Source organism: Alligator sinensis, unplaced genomic scaffold (assembly GCF_000455745.1).
Source record: "Alligator sinensis unplaced genomic scaffold, ASM45574v1 scaffold919_1, whole genome shotgun sequence".
Classification (NCBI taxonomy): Eukaryota; Metazoa; Chordata; order Crocodylia; family Alligatoridae; genus Alligator; species Alligator sinensis.
Window position 1 is genome coordinate 1,847,918 of NW_005842191.1, and position 16,480 is coordinate 1,864,397.

At 57.5% G+C, this 16,480-nt stretch overlaps 1 protein-coding gene across 1 annotated transcript in view; it reads left to right on the forward strand.

Moving 5' to 3' along the window:
• The window catches only part of FAM171A2 (family with sequence similarity 171 member A2), a 33,468-nt gene extending 16,995 nt beyond the window's left edge, over positions 1–16,473 (forward strand). The window contains 8 exon segments of the mRNA XM_014521193.2: positions 4,574–4,666; positions 6,040–6,198; positions 6,349–6,525; positions 8,456–8,572; positions 10,261–10,387; positions 11,146–11,901; positions 11,937–12,087; positions 12,089–16,473. Of these exon segments, the coding sequence (XP_014376679.1) occupies positions 4,574–4,666; positions 6,040–6,198; positions 6,349–6,525; positions 8,456–8,572; positions 10,261–10,387; positions 11,146–11,901; positions 11,937–12,087; positions 12,089–12,775 (2,267 nt within the window). The 3' untranslated portion in view covers positions 12,776–16,473.
• Positions 16,474–16,480: the final 7 nt, after the last annotated feature.

Below are 16,480 nucleotides of genomic sequence, written 5' to 3' on the forward strand. Positions count from 1 at the left end.
CCCCCCAAGACAGAGAGATTCCTTCCCAGTGTGAGACTGGAGGATCTGGCGAAGGGAGAGGGACAGAGGTAGTCTGTAGAGATCTCAGGGGAAGCAACAGACAGCCCCTGTTGGCATGGGGCATAAGGGTGCTGTGTGGCTGGGGAGGGTCTGTGGGTGGGGGTTTGTAATTTCCTTTCCTGACCCATGCTGCCATTCCCAGTGGATGCTCTGTCCTCTCCTGTCCCGTTCACCTGACACAGGGCCATGCAGTTCTGCCATTTGATGACCAAATGTCAGGGATGTCCAGCCCCTCCTTTCTACGTCTCCTTCATGGGGATCCTTTTCCCCAGTCCACTCAACCCCTTCCTAGTGTGTGGGATGGCCTGGCAGGTTGGCGTTAACCTGGGCCTTGTGCCAAGCAGCAGCTGCCTGCAGGCCCCTTGCATCAACCAAGCTAAAGTACAGGGTGACTTCATGGAGCACAGATGGAAGGGTCGATACTGGTGACCTTCCTGGAGGCGATGGACCCATGAGTGTATCAGTGGCCTCTGGGGAGCTGGGCCTCCACCTTCCTCTCTATGTAAGCTGCAGGTCTGGGATAGGCTGGCAGGGAAGGGGCAGGGGCAGGGGCAGGGCCAGTGTATATTGGGGTGGGGGGTGTGACTTGTATCCCTGGTATGAGAGTGAGGGGAGCTGTGGGGGTGTGTGTATTTGATGCAAGGCTGATGTGTGTGTATTAAATGTGTTTGAGGGGGTGTGTGCAGGAGGCAGGAGGGGCATGTGGGGAAGGAAAGGGATGTAGTTGGGGTTTGAGTGGCTTAGGAGGAGTGTGAGGCAGGCATGGCGGGGGAAGTGATTGGCCTTGTGGCAGTGTATGTGAGCTGTGGGGGAGGACCGCTTCTGGTCCTGAAAGCAGTGGCGGTGCCTAGGCAGGTTGTCCCAATTTGAAGGAGCTGCATGTCAGCCCTGCAGGTGCAGGGGAAGGCAGGAGCACTCCTGGTGCCTCAGCCTGGGTCTGTATTGCTGTGATACATTGATTTAAAAGGATGCTCATTGACTGTGTGTGAGGCCTGTGCTAAAACGAAGCCTCAGCAGTACCCAACAGCCCCATGCATTGACTTCTTTGCAGGCTGCCTTGGCAGAGCTGAGGTGTCTGGCAGTCAGGGGTGTCATGTGTGAGCACAGGGGGGACGTGTGGCAGGATGGGAAGGGGCTTTCTCTGTCTCCCAAACACTTCCTCCATGCTCCAGCGTGTCCCCCATTCCCAACTGGCACCCCCATTTCACTTCAGAGAGCTACTCTGTCCAGGGCAGAGGGACTGCGTTTGTCCCATCAGCCAGGAGTAGGCAGGGCTGGGTGCTGGGGGTGAGTGCAGTGTCTAGGCATGCAGTTGCTCCCTGGAGACGTGGGGGCCCCAGGCCCTGCTGCCTGCAGCCAGCACCATCTGTTCAACACCCTCCCTACACCCCCCCAGTGTGCTCCCAGTTGCTGTGCTATTTATATGGCCCCTGCAGATACCATCTCCCCACAAAGCTGCTGTGCATGGGGGCTATTTTGAGGAGAGGCTGCAGGAACAGCTGGAGAAGTCTGATGGCAGGGAGATGGGAGGGGAGGAGAGGTCACTCCAAGAAAGCATCCCTTGCCTGCTTCTCCCAGCCCCTGCCCAGACCTCAGGGATTGCTCTCCCCTGGGTGCCTCCCTCTCCAGCAAGGCCCCATGAGTCCCACTTCCCACCCTGTGCAGGGGTAACTTGCCTTCTTTAGCCCTTGTATCTTCCCTGCCTAGGCATTTCAGTCCCTTAGATAGGGAGCACTCCTTGCTTCAGGGCAGTGGAGTCTGAGAGCAGGCTGGGTGTGGCTGGCCAGGTCCTTTCTTTGAAAAATGGTAGTGGGTCCTTGGAAGCCTGACTGAGCCAGGATGTGGCGCATGTAAATCAGGACACGAAGGCACAGACTGTGCTCCTTTGACAGGAGGGGGTCTTGCCCTCCTGCCAATGGGAGCCCCTCGGGGCTGCCACGTGTGCCTGAGTGTCAGATCAGAGATGCTGGGGTTAGCTCTTCCCCTACAGGGCCAGTGGGAAGGTGACAGGGAGGGTCCTGTGTGGAGAACACTGTCACAAACCCCAAATGAGGCTTCCCTATACTGGGGCTGGCTGAGGAGTCAAGCCAAGGTGGGCATGGCTGTGCATGTGTGTGTTCAAGGTGTGTATATATCTGTATGTGTCTCTGTGCATGCGCTCTTGGGGGGTGGGTGGCAAGAGACTGCTGCACATTTCTGGTGCCAAGCTACAACAAGCAGTGACTTGCTACAGCTATCACCTCATCTTCACTTTGTGCCATGCCCCTGTGCCAGGCTCCCCATCCATGACCTGTTTTCTAGGTGGTCAGAGGCTCGGACTGCATTTGCCTTGGCTTAATGGTGGCATTCAGCTGCCCTGTTCTGCATCTTGGCTTCTGGAAGGCTGCTTCCTTCTTTTCCTCCCTGCTCGCTGCCTGCCCAAGCCTTTGTTCAGCTGCTGCTCTTACTGAGCATGCTCTGTTCCCCTGGGATACAGAGTAGTGCTGGCACCCAAGGGCCCTCAAGGGCCAGGGTGGGGTTTTCAGCCCAGCAGAGCAGGCAGGTTGGGTGCAGCCAGGCATGGGCGGATGTAGGATTCTGAAAAGGGGGGTGCAGGTGATGTGGTCCGTGATCCTGTAACACAACACAGATTTTTCTCCAAATAAAAGGAAACTTGAAGCTGCACTAATGTGTCTGGGGCCGTATAATTCAGTTTGTGAACCCAGCAAAAAGAAATATGCCTGGTGCCAGGGGTGTACAGCTGTTACCCCCCAGCCTGGCCATGGATAGAATTGCTCCCTGTACTCCCACACAAGTCCCTCAGACACTCCACCACAGCCCCAAAGTGCCCCTCACTGCCCTCCGTACTTTGCCCCTGCCATCTCAAATGCTCCCTGGCTCCACTCTGTCCCCCATTATCCTATGTATCCCCCATTCTCAGCCCCAACACTTTGTGCTCCAAACCCATCAGACCCCACCATCCCCCTGTCTCTCATTGCCCCCATGAATCCACTGCATCATGCCTCAGCCCCCCGACTCCTCCCCAGACCCATCACACCCTGATGAGTCTCCATAGACCTCATCTGCCCCTCATAGCTCCCCACCTTTAACACCTCAGCCCTTTCTCACCCTCTACCACATAGTCTTACCTCCCCACAAAAGCCCATAGGTGCCTGTGGCCCCCACTCTAGCCTCTCATGGCCCCTAGGAGCCCTTTTAACTCAAAACCCCTCCCAAACAGTTCCCCCTACCCCTCATGGTTCCCAACTATGAGGCATGTGGGGGCAGAGCTGTAACTGCCCCCTTCCTGCTCCCCCCCTCCTACAGTATGCCTATAGCTGGCTTCTACTGCCCTCCACCCTCAGCATAGAGCAACAAACAGTTGGGGCCAGGGAAGGACTCACTTTAGCTGTTGGCAGTGCCTCTACCCCACGGAGACCGACCCCTTTCATCCACCCACACTCAGGTTTATGCCACTCTGATTGCACCAGTGGTTCAATCTCTGTCATCTGCTGCAATAAATAATAACCCAGGACAGGCTCACTTCAGTAATTTACCTCTTCACCTCATTGTTGCAACTCTCTCCTGCCTCTCTGACTGCTGCACTACTGAACAGCTCAGCCTACTTTTAGACATGCATCTCCCCTCCCTGGTTCTGATTTGTTGTAGGTTTGATTCCTGTAGGAACAAAGCCACCCAGTCCAGGTTCCTAGGTAGGTAGCCACACACCTTTGTTGGATTTGTAGGGAGATGCACAGAGAAATGTGACCAGGCACAGATAATAGATGGGATCATTGATAATTGTACAAGAAAGGCTAGCTTCATTAGAGGAAAATCAAGGCTTATTAACATCTATGGGGTGAAGAGATCAGCAGAAATCAGGCAGGTAATATTGAGTCAGTTGACTCCCTTCGCTCCCTCTAAATAGAAATGTAGTTGTTCCTGCCCAGCAGTTTGTTTTAAAGTTTTAAGTGGAAAGGAATCAAAGGTGGGTGCAGCAGAAATCAAAGTGGGATCTAACCCCCACCTGTGGATATGCCTCTGCAACCATGTCATCTCTGCACCCAGTATGACTGGAAGAGGCTGGGACTGCGAGCCCACAGCCAGTACTCCTGCACTGCTCCCTACGGCATCCCTGCAGGGGGGAGGCGGTGGGCAGCAGGGGCTGGAGTAACCAGGTCTACTTCTAGCTCGTACTCAGGCCCCCAACCCTGCAGTCCCACCTCTTAGAGGAGGCAGGGAATGGAGCAGCCAGCAGGGCTTTGCTATTTGACTGTTCCTTGCTCCTGCCTCCTTTGCTTGGCTGTTCAGCTGCCCTGCATTCTCAGTGTCAGGGGCTGGGATTTTTAGCACTGTCTTACCATGTGTCTCTTTGAGTGAGTACCCTGGCTTCCTCCGTGCTGCACATACCCCAGTCCAACAGTGTAGCTCTGCTACCATAGCTGGAGCCCTGACTCCTCTGTGCTGCAGCTGCTGTTCCTCAGCACCCTCTTCCTGCCACTCATGGGCTCTTGACATCTCTCCTCCTCTGCAGTGTATGCCTCTGTGAGCCTGTATCTGCTCCCGGAGCGACCCGCCACCCTCATCCTCTATGAGGACTTGGTGCAGATCTTGCTGGGATCACCAGGTAAGAGGTTTGAGTCAGGAGGCAGCCTGGGTTAGTGGTTAGAGCAAGTACCTGGGAGTCAGGACTCTTGGGATCTATTTTTGGGCCTGGCCTCAATCTTCTGTATTACCCAGGGCAAAGTCCCTTTCCCCTGCTGTGCACTTGCCCAGTGGAGATAATGCTGCCTGTTTCCCCTATGATTCATCAAGGAAAGGTGCTGCCCAGCCCCAGGTATTGTCTGACCCCTTTACCTCAGGGGTTGGGCTGTGCATGTATGTGTCCAGGTATAGTGGGAATAGATGTGCTGGGGTATGGGGCTTTGTCATGGGGATGGGTCATTTTAAGCACCCAGAAGTCTGTCAAGTGTGCATGAGAGCAGCGGTGAGTGTCACAGGTTGGGCATAGGGCTGGGCGGGGGTGAGTGAGCAGCCCTGGGTGTGTGGCCTTGGTCACGTGCTCAGGGGATGGGGGCAGGGAGAAGTGACTGTGGGATTCTGGCTGTGGGCACTGGGGTGGTAGTGGGTGCACAGCCTCTCCTAAGTGCTGGAGCAGGTGCTGGGACAATTTAGAGGAGAGCAGCAGCGGAGTAGCCTGGTGCACTGGGTGCTGGATTCCCCCGCTCTGTCGATCTGGGAATACAGCTGGGCAGCCTGACAATAATTCTAGCCACAAAGCTGGTGAGATGCCCCAAGCACATTAGTGGCCCATATGCTGCCTCTTCAAGGGCTGGCTCTGTGCCAGCTGCCAGCACTGCTGTTAACCTGCAGCAGCACTAGGGGGCTAGAGGGAGGAGGGCTCAATGGGTTGGCCTCCCACATCCCACAGGCTGCAAGGAACTGAGTCTCAGAGAATACCAGACCCCTTTTCTCAGGGATCTCTCCTGCTTCAGCCTCTGCAGTTACTCAGTATCAATGATGGATGCTTGTTGTGTCTTCACAAAAATCACCCCCTTGGATTGCTGCAGGAACCTGCTTATGCTGGGGTGTGCCCGATCCAGAGCTGAAAGGAGAGTCCAGGACAGATTGATTGTAGGATTCCTTCAGCGACAGTGGGGGAGTTTGTGTTCCCTTCCTGTTTTACCCTCTGCCCACTGAGGTGAGGGCACCCACAGAGGAGGCGCTTGTCCTCTTGGCATGGCAGGCTTCTGCCCTCTGCTCTGCTCATGGAGACATGAGTGCTAAGGGAGCTGACAGGGCTGGGATCAGGCTCTTGGCCCTTCAGGCCAGTCTTGGCCATTGCCCTGGAAACAAGCTGTCTTTAGTTATTTGTGTTTCTAACCCCTCAGCCCTTGGGGGTCCCACAGCAGAGCCTAGCAGGGCCCGTGTTGGGCAGGGGGGGTCATCTATGGGGCACTGCAGTGGAGGCCAGTGGGTGACATCTGTTGTTGTTGTCAGGGGTCAAGAGCCAACCATGGGTGCAGTTCCAGCGCAAGGCAGCTCGCCTGCCCCGCAGCTCCACATACAGCCAGCTTTCTGCATCACTGACCACGGCTAGTGGGGAGCATGACATGAAAGGCTTCCCATCCTTCATCGGGGCTGAGAGCAACGGTAGTGGTATGGATGGCCTGGTGGGATGGGAGGCAGTGAGGGGAAAATGGGGTGGGTGGAGGGGAACTTGGGGAGAATGAAAAAAGAAGTCATGGAGCTCTGGGGCAGGGACAGAGCAGGTTTCTCCCCTTGCTGACGGGATGCCTCCCCTCCCAGCCAACAGCACCTGGCTGGAGCTGGCCCCCATCGCCGCCATCAGCGTCCACCTCTTCACGGGCAATGGCACCGAAGTCCAGCTGTCTGGCCCCGTCCACCTATCCATCCCACTGCCTTCTGACACCAATGCCATGACAGCCACCAGCGTGCCAGCTTGGAGGTTTGACACCAAGAGTGGTAAGGGCCTCAAGAACTCCTGGATGAGCAGGATCTCCTCTTCAAGGGGATGGGGGTGGTGGAGGTCAGTGCCTGGCTGGATGCTCTGAGGGTCAGCTTGAGGGGAGGTAGGCCTGGCTCCCAGTGGCAACCTGTGAATCCCACCTCCCCAGGCCCTGTGGGTTGAAGACATGTTGGGGGATCTTCCTGCTCCCATTTGGCTCTGTGCCAGCATGGGAGCAGTGGGGTGGGAAGCTGTGATCAGAGCCCTGTGTCTGGAGGAAGTCGCAATACCAGCTGTGGGGATAGAGAAGGCAGTTTTAAAAGGATGGTGCAGGATTTTCTCTTCCAGAGGGAGACAGCAACAGTGTTCTCTGGGATGTGAGGTTAAAGCAGCAGGATTACATGGCCACATCTGGTGCCCATGGAGAAGCAGCTCATGGGGTTAAAGGGATGAGAGGCTGGGAATGTCTCACACCATCTCCCCTCCCTCCCCATGCCAGGTGCTGCAGCTCTCAGCTCTGTGCTTGAGATGGAGCTCACTGCTGCAGACATCAGTCCCTTCCTGCCTCCCCCCTTTCCCTGGGCTACAGGGCACCTTGCCTGGCAGTGCTATAAAACTGCCTAAGTGGTAATAAAACACCATTAGCAGGGCCCTGGTGGCTTTAAACATGTAGGATAATGGCAGCCCTTGGGGAAGGGTTGTGATTTTGCTGTGGAGGGGAGTTGTGGGAAGAGACCTGTTCCTTTCTCTTCTGTGATGCAGCCAGGACACACCAGCCCCTGTGCTGGCTCTTGTTTGCCAGAACATGGGGAGCCTGGACCGTAGCCCATCTCCTGCCCTGTGAAGAGAGGGATTGAGGGGGAAAAGCTTTCCCTACCAGGCTGGGGCAGGGTCCTACCAGGGGTTGGCAGGTGTGTTTGGCTGTAGAAGAGATCTGCAGAGGATGACTGTGCTGGATCATGGGGCATTGTCAGAACCATAGGCGACTGGAAGGGGGTGCACAGGGGTGCATGTGCCCCAACTATGGGGCTGGTGCCCCCCACCCATGACAGGGTCAGCGGCTTCTGCGGATGCCCTGCCAGATTCAGGAGGCACCAGTCACTTATGGGCAGAGCTGAGGGGGCATCCAGAACTGGCACAGTGTGGAGGTCTCTGGGGTCTCAACTGAGCTTGGAGGAGTCAAGGCTGGAGTAGCAGGGGGCTACAGGATGGGACTGAGGAGCCCTGGCAGAGCTGGTATGCGGGAAGGGGGGGCATGGCAGCATGTTGCTGGGACATCAACAGGGCTGGCAAAGCAGGGGAGACTGCTGATGACATTGCATGCAGAAAGACAAGAGAAGCTGCATTTCTAGGGCAGGGGATTTATTTTTTCCATTTCCTGCCAAGCAAACAGAGATACCCATCCCTCTTTTGCAAGCTGTGAGCAAAGAGGGTAGGAGACTCCTCCCTGTGGGGAGGGACAGGGGTGAGGTAAGGGGAAGGCTTTTGAGACCTGTGGTGAGTGTAGTTCTGAGAAGCCCCAAAGGAAAGGAGCAAGCACCCCTGGAAATACCCATGGCAGGAAATCCTCTGCACCAATAGCTCAGTGATGATTGCAGTGCACTTCTATGGGGAACCAGTGTCACAGCAGCAAGGGGTTTGAACCTGGCACCCCAGGGCAGGAGCCAAGCAGAAAAAACTACTTCTCTGCCCCCTCCAATATAGTATTGCTTTTTAGTGGGTAGGACAGGGACCGTTCTGAGAGGCAAGACACTGTGTGAGAAGGACTGCAGAAAGGAGATGGGATTTGGGGGTGCAGGGAAACTGGCAAGGGATAGTAAGGGATCTGAACCAATGAGATGGTGCCCTGGTGATGCTGGGCCAGAGGGGTGGGTGGGCTGCTGGTACAGTCTCCATCTCGAGGACAGGGGTGAGATGCTGACTCTCTGCCCTGTCTATTCCTCCTAGGCTTGTGGATCCGTAATGGGACGGGGCTGATCAGGAAGGAAGGCCGTCAGCTGTACTGGACGTTTGTCTCTCCTCAGTTGGGTTACTGGGCGGCAGCACTGCCCTCCCCAACCACAGGTGAGGCAGTCCTTTCCTACTCCCTTTTCTCACACTGCTGAAATGTAAGTTCCAGGGAAAAACTCCCCAGTGCCTTCCCTACAGAGGAAGGTCAGAAAGGAGCTGGCCTGCCATCAACAATGCAGGTCTTGGCACATGGGGTATGAGCAAAGCTAGCCAGGGAGATGGAGCCAGGTTAGGAGGGAGCACATACTTCCAGCTGCAGCTGCCCAGATCTACTCTAGCTGACCAGCAAAATCCAGCCTGGATTTTTTACACTGGTGAGCTGTCAGGCTGGGCTAGCCCTCAGAGCACCCAAGGGCTTTCCACATCCTCTGGTGGATTCCCCCCCAACACCCTAGAATAGAGCCTGATGGTGCCTTCTTGTCAATCTCCACTGCCTCTGTGCAAACGTCATTGCAGGAGAGACCCCTCTACAGCTGCCCTGCACTAGGGAGGGGGCTCCTGTTAAGGTCTGCACTTGGGGCTCTTTGGGGCAGGCCGGCCCAGTGGCTTTAAGCATTTAGCGAGAGCTCTGTGCCAGCTGCCCAGCCTGCCTGGTTTCTGTCTGCCAGAAGTCTGTCCTATGCAGCCCATGAGGAGAAGGCTGCAAGGAGGTAACATGGAGGGAGGGAGGGGCAGACGGCTGGGGTGGGGGACAGGAAGGAGAGTTCAGTGAGGGGGTGACAGGAAAGCACCGGATAAAGCAAAGGCAGAGGAAGTGTCTGTTCTGTTGCTGCATGTCCGGTGCCATTAGCTGCTCAGCCAGCAGTGAGGCTGTCCAGTTCGCTCCAGCTCCAGGCATTGCTCTGTGCCCCAGGCAGGGGTGGGCATGGAGGAGGCAAGTCACCAGCTGGGCACTCTCGGACACTGCACTGGGGAGGGAGAGCCATCTGGCAGCTCCTCCCTACAGCTGGGTAGGTTGTGCTAGGGCAACTCACATGCCAGCACCCCCCAAACTGTTTTTTGTTTGCACCCCCACTTCTGTCAAGCCTGTGCTTCCACCTGAACATGCTGCTGCCCAATAGGGTTGTGTTCTTGTCTTAAAAACCACCCCGCTGTCCTGTTGATGGGGGTAGGTGCATGCCAGTGGGGGAGGGCAGCAGGCAGGAATTCTGGGATTCCTTTCTGGAGAGGGGCTGCTATTTCTTCCCTCACCTGTTAAGTGGGTGAACAGTGGTTTGCTGCCCCCTCACTGGGCTCAGGGGGGAGGTGGTCTGAGGCCCCACCAAGCAGGCAGATGAAAAATTCTCTCCTTACATCCCAAGCACAGCAGGGCAAGCTCCTCTGGGGTGTTTGTGTTGCTCCTGCCAAGAGGGCCTGGCTGAGGTCAGGGCCCTGTCATGCCCAGTGCTGCCACAGAGGGAGAGGCAGGTCCTGCCCCAGTGAGCTCATAGGCTGTACACAATGTGGGAGGGAAACTGAGGCATGGGAGAGGCAACTTGCTCCGGGAAGGGCGCGCACACAGCTGGGAAGAGAGCACATGGAAATGCTCACCTCACCCTGCCCTTGTAGCCCAGCCCTGCTTTTGGGCCTCGAGTGGGATTGTAGGCAGTCAGGAAGTAGCTTGCTGGGTGCCAACTGTCCCTGCTGGTAGCTGCTGTCTCAGGTTGGCCAGAGGCTGAGCTGCATGAGCCACATATATGCAAGAAGGGCCAGGAGTCAAGGGTCCCATGCCTGTGTCTGAGTGCTGGTGCCTCCCTTCCCAGGGCTGGTGGCAATGGCTGCAGGGATGAAGGATATCACCACGTACCACACCATCTTCTTGCTCACTATCCTGGGTGCACTGGCCCTGCTGGTCTTGATTCTGCTCTGTCTTCTCATCTACTACTGCAGGTGAGGCTTTTCCCCATCCCTCCCTGCCTCCTGTGCGAGCTAGGCTTCAGTGTCTGCTGTTATTCAACAGTGCAGGGGTAAAGGGCCCTTGCACTGGTGCTGACAGACTATGGGCCACAGGATGGTGGCATAGGAAGGAGGTGCAGAGGTGTGGGACAGAGAGATGAGTCTGGTTGCTGGGTCAGTTTTACTTGTCAATGCAGAGCCAGGATTCACCATAGAGCCTGCACCAGAGGCCAGTGAGCGGCATGGTAGCAACCTTGGGGTGTTGTGTGGCTGGCACTCCAACAGGGGGTAGTGCCAGGCTCCAGACCCCTCACATGGCTGGCACTGTGCTAGGAGGCTGTGGCTGTCTAGTTTTTGTGAGCCAGGGCCCAAATGTTCAGCAGAAGCTGTAGCTGGTCCCCAGACACAAGGTCTCTTTGAGGGCCTGAGCATGGGGCTTAGCTCCCAACCTGTCACCCCTTCTGACGTGTGTTTCTCCAGAATCAACATGTCTGTTTGCTCTGGATGTATTTCCTAGCTCTCTCCTTTGTGCTATGAACTCCCAGAGGGGTGTGGAGCCTGGACAGGGATACCCCAGGGGCCTGCAGCCATCTGCTGTAGTGATGACCTGGTGGCATCCTGGTGGTTGTTTCTTAGTACAGGTAGCTCATTCTGCTTTGGTAGAGGAGCCCCCTTGGGGTGGTGCCAGGCCATGAGCCTAGTGTCCAAATGGGGCAGGGACTGTGATGGTATTCCTGCGTGTGCATCCCCAGGAGGAGGTGCTTGAAGCCCCGGCAACAGCACCGGAAACTGCAGTTATCTGGGACCCTGGATGCCTCCAAGAAAGACCAGGCCACCTCAATGTCTCAGATCAACCTGATCTGCACTGGCCACATGGAGACAACATCATCCAATGGGGACACAGACATGCACACGCCCATCCTCAAATCTGCCTTCTCCACCTCCCGTGAGTTCGAGAGCTCCCGCGAGGAGTTCTTCAAGCAGGTCTCCAGCCAGAAGCTGCGGCATGTCAGCAAGGCCTCCACGGACACCCTCAGCCACCGAGGCGCCCCCAAAGAAGACTACCAGAGGCCTGGGGAGGGCTTCTCATTGAAGGCGGCCCGCTCTATGGATGTGCCAGGTGCCCTGGAGCCCCCGCCGTTAGATGAGTACAAACGCAGCTTCTCTCACCAGCGCATGGAGGACAAGAGCACAGAGACACAGAGGAAGCACTCACGGAATGAAAGTAAGCCCTACCTGCAGGAGCCGCCCTCGCCCCCACCCCTGCCGCCCCCCTTCGACCACTATGTCGGGCACAAGGGAGAGCCCAAACCCCCCGAGTTCATGATGTCGCAGTCTGTTGATCACCTAGCCAGACCCACCTCCCTGACCCAGCCGGGGCAGCTCATCTTCTGTGGCTCCATCGACCACATGAAGGACAACATGTATAGGAACGTCATGCCCACTTTGGTCATCCCAGCCCATTACATGCGGCTGGCATCAGATTATCCCGGGTCAGACCAGGCTGGGTCTGGCCCAGTGGAGAACCAAGCTGAAATGGAAGGGCTGCCAGTGCAGGCAGGGATGGCCATGCCCCACCAGTTTGGACCCCAGGACCAGCAACAGCTGCTCCTCCAGCAGCAGCTGCAGCTGCAGCACCAACAGTACCAGCAGATGCAGCAAGCAGGGCAGCTGGGGGAGGACTCGGAGGGCAAGGGCTGGGGGACTCACTCATCCTCTGTCAGTGGCTCTGTCACCATCCCAGTCCTGTTCAATGAGTCTACCATGGCCCAGCTGAATGGGGAGCTGCAGGCACTGACAGAGAAGAAGCTGCTGGAGCTGGGCGTGAAGCCACACCCACGTGCCTGGTTCGTGTCACTGGACGGGCGTTCCTCCCAGGTACGGCACTCCTACATCGACCTGCAGACCAGTGAGAAGAGCCGCAGCAATGATGCCAGCCTGGACTCAGGTGTGGATGTCAATGAGGCCAAGCCCCACAAGCGGCCCAAGGAGGAGCGGGAGCGCCCCACAGCCCCTGCCCCAGCCCTCGCCCCAACCCAAGCCCCAGCCCCTGCCGGTGTGGCCTACTCCAAGCTGGTCTTCACCGATGACACGGAGCAGAGCAGTAGTGAGAGCCGCACAGCCATCTGCTCCCCCGAGGACAACTCGCTAACACCACTGCTGGACGAGAACGCCGACCACCGGGCTGCCACCATCCCCCGCCGGGGCCGCAGCCGGGGCAACAGCTCCCGCAGCAGCAACAGCGAACTGCGCCGGGACTCCATGACCAGTCCTGAGGATGACATGAATGACCCATCGGAGGGGGGGGACGAGCAGGGGGACAAGAAGAGCCCCTGGCAGAAGCGCGAGGAAAGGCCACTGATGGTCTTCAATGTGAAGTAAGCAGCAGGGGGGCTCGGTGCCCCACCCTCTCTGCCCCCCCAGCTCCCCAGCAGTGCCTGCCCCAGCTCAGCCAGTTTGGCAGGTGGGTGGGTGAGCTCCCTGCTCTGGGTACAGGAGGTGGTGGGGCCAAATGCACACTCCTGTGGGGAAGCCCCAGGAGTCTGGAGGACTCCACTCCCCCAAGGGGATCACTGGAACCCTGTGATCAGGGGGTGACAAGACACCTGGATACCATGGACCGCACAGACCTGCCCCACCCCACCAGATTTCATCTCCTGGGTTGAGCTGCATCTGGGACCCAGGGGAAGGGAGGGACCTGCCCTGGGAGGCAGACAGCGGAGAGCCACAGACCCTGGCCCATCCTGCGTCTGCCCCATCCTGGGACCTGCTGTCCAAGGCAGAGGGGGGGCGAGGCGGCCAGGAGCTCCAAGAAAGGGGGGACTACAAGGACCAGATAGCACCTGTTTAATCCACTGCCTTTAATGCCTGGTCTCAGCTGCTGCCCCCCTCTCCCCTTCCAGGCAAGGAGATTGGGCTGGGGTGGGGGGCACTGAGTGAGGCCATGTTCCCTCTGCCAGCCTGAGCCAATGCTGGAGTGAGGGTTCTTGCCAGGCAGGGTGGGGGCAGAGCTCGCAGGGCCCCTGAAGCAGAGAAGGATGGCTGGGTGCCTGGAACTGGCTCTTCTGAAGCACACTGTAGGGTGGTTGGTGCCACCACATGCTGCCTGCCTGCCCACCCGCCACCACCACCATGGGAGGTGCCGTGCGCGCCATCTGCCAACCCTGCCTGCAGGACAGGCCTGCGTGTAGCTACTCCTTCAGAGCCAGAGCAAGAAACTGAGGCCAGGGTGCTCCCTGCTCATGCCCCCCCTGCATGGGTAGGACAGTGCCTGCTTGTGGTTGTGGGGTGGTGGGGGTCCATCATCACCTTCCTCCCTGAGATGGGGCTGGATGGTGGCAGTCCCAGGCCTTTCCTGGACAACATCTCACTCCACTCACCTGGCCCTGCCAGATGGGCTTCGAGGCCTGGGCCCCCAGCGGGTGCCTGGCCAGTGCCTGTAGATAGGGGAGGTGTTCTGAGGGGAACCAGAGTCTTTCCAGTCTGTCGGGTGTCTCTAATCATACTGCCAAACCTCTGTAGCATGAGGACCAGGAATCTCCTCCAGTCCTTCTTCTGCCCTTGGAGTGCCCCCCTCCCCCCCAAAAAAAGGTGCCTGTGCTGTTCTGGTCCCATCCCTCTCCAAGTGCCTTCCTGCCCTTTGCTCCCCCCCACCCCCATGGGGGGATGTCACAGCTGGGAAGTGTGTGCAGGAACAGGCCACAGGCTAAATCCGCCTTCCTGCCTAAGCTGCTTTCCCTTGGGCAGGCGGTTCCCTCCAGCCAGGCTGGCACAGCTTGGCAATGTCTCCCCCGCCTCCCCTGCACCCACCCCCCTGCCAAAGCCAAGCAGGTTCGAGCATGGAGCCAGGGCAGGTAGGGGCCACTGCTGGAAGAGGACTGAGGGTGGACCATGCGCTGGCAGGGGGGGTAGGGTGCAGGGGGCTGCTGGGTCTGTGCCACAAGGGCTTAATGTCTAATAGGGAGTAAACCAGACTGTGTACGTGTCTTGTGTGTGTGTGTGGTGCATCCCACAGTGCCCTGCAGCAGAGAGGCTTCCCCAACCAGAGCCTAGGAGTTGTGGGGAGGCTGTTTCCCTGCTGCCCTGGTGTTGGGGGAGGCAATGGGGGAGAGACTGGGAGACACTGTTTGGCAAAATGGGGGGGAGGGGCACTGCAGCCAATGTCTCTCTACAAGAAGGCCACCAGGAACAAGTGGAGTGGGGCAGGCGGGGGGCTCTTGCTAGGGGTGACATGTCATGGAGAGAGGAGTGGGTTCCACTGGCTTTTACCTTTAACTTCAGTGTCTTTCTGCCCTAAGTGGGCTGGCCCAGGGGCCTCTTCCAGCCCTCATGACTCTTTGCCCCTGCTAGCAGCACAGCAGGGCCTGATCCACACCCACTCCTTCTCTGTGCCTGCTCAAGCAGTGGGCACCAAGGGAGGCCCACGTGCTGGTCCTTCAATGGTGGGGGAAAGGCAGGCAGCTGAACACCCTCCATATGAAACATGGAGGACCAGGGCCTCTTCCTGCATTGGAAAGATCTTGCCTTAAATGCTGTATGGACCAGGGTGAGCGGCACCTCTGCTTTGCCTGAGGTGGGGGTTGGGGGCACTGGATATGTCAAGGGGGGGGCCATTCCCCTGCAGGGCTAGGCCAAACCAGGAGAGGCTCTGCTCTGGGAATAGTCCTAGAGCAGCCCAGTGAGGGACCCACATGTCAGCCTGGGAGGGAAGTGTGCCCTGCAGTTCCCATCAGAGCTTCTCCAGGCCAGCTATGCTCAGGCTTTGCTGGGCCCCTCCTTTTTCCAAGAGCACAAGCCTGTGTAGCCCTATGTACTGGAATACAGCCCTATGAATACACCCTATGCAGCATAAGGCCCCTGCCACATGCCAGGGCTGCAGGGCTACATCCCCCCACCACTGGGCCAGATGCTTTCACTGCCCCACCCCTCTCCCCAGCCTTCATCTTAGAAACAGCAGCAGCCAGCAGGACTGGTGGGATTGGTGATGCTGAAGCTCCTTTGGTGCTATTTGGTTCCAGCACCATGGGGCTCTTGCCAGCACCAAGGCCCCTCTCCAGCCCCTCCCCTTCCTGCCCCCCCCCCGCTTGGATTTTACTCCTGTTTCTAATGTTTTATACGTGGCAAGAAAAAAGAACTGAATGCCGGGTCTGTGCATGTACTAGGGTAACCCTCCTGGGGGTGGGAGTGGTGGGACAGGGACTAGAGGGGAACTAGCTTGACCCCCACTAGCTCTGCTAGCCACCGACTGAGTGCAAAAACTCTCCTCCCTGTTCCCCTAGGGAGGGACGAGGGATCCAGCGAGAGCTCTGGTCCGCACTGGCCTGATTACTCCTTGTTCTTTAGAATGGTATTAATATATAAAACCCCCTTCAAAGCAACACCCGTGTCTGGCCTCTATTTCACTCAGGTTCAGGAGATGACGCCCTTTCTTCACGTCTGCTACCCCATGGTTGTGCCACGCAAGGGCCTGCTTTTAGCCCAATCCCTGGGTGGTGCCTGACACACTGAGCGGGGCAGGGAGTTGAGAGCAATGCTGGTAGGGGCAGGCTCCAGTTGGTAGTGGGCTTGTAACAGGACTGGTACTCCAGCACAATCAGGCCCCAACTCTTCCAGCAGCTCCCAGTAAAACACAGCTAAGTTCACATGACTGCACACAGCAGGGACCGGTCATAAATATAGCTAGGGGTGGAGGCATGTTGCACTGCTTCCAGGCTAATCATCCCTGCCCCCCCCCGCCCTAGTACTAGTAGGGTGAAAGCTGTTCCCCTGAAGCAGATAGGTGCCGAAAACAGGGCTGGCAGCCAAGGGGGGGGCTAATGCCCTGCTTGTAATCCAATTCAAGCAAAGCAAAGCTGGGCTAAAAGTAATACCTGGAGTCTTCACTGGAGGAAGCATAAGGCAGTCCCAGCCTGGCAGAGTGGATGGCATGGCTAACAGTTGGATTAGGGGAGGACCAGCTGAGGTTTAGCACCCCCTGCTGTGCCCAAATTGCTTTTGCAGCAGCCATCTCTCCTTACCCACCATGCCACCCCCAGAATACACCAAGAACTCATACAACCAGCACCCCACTGCACTATCTACCCTCAG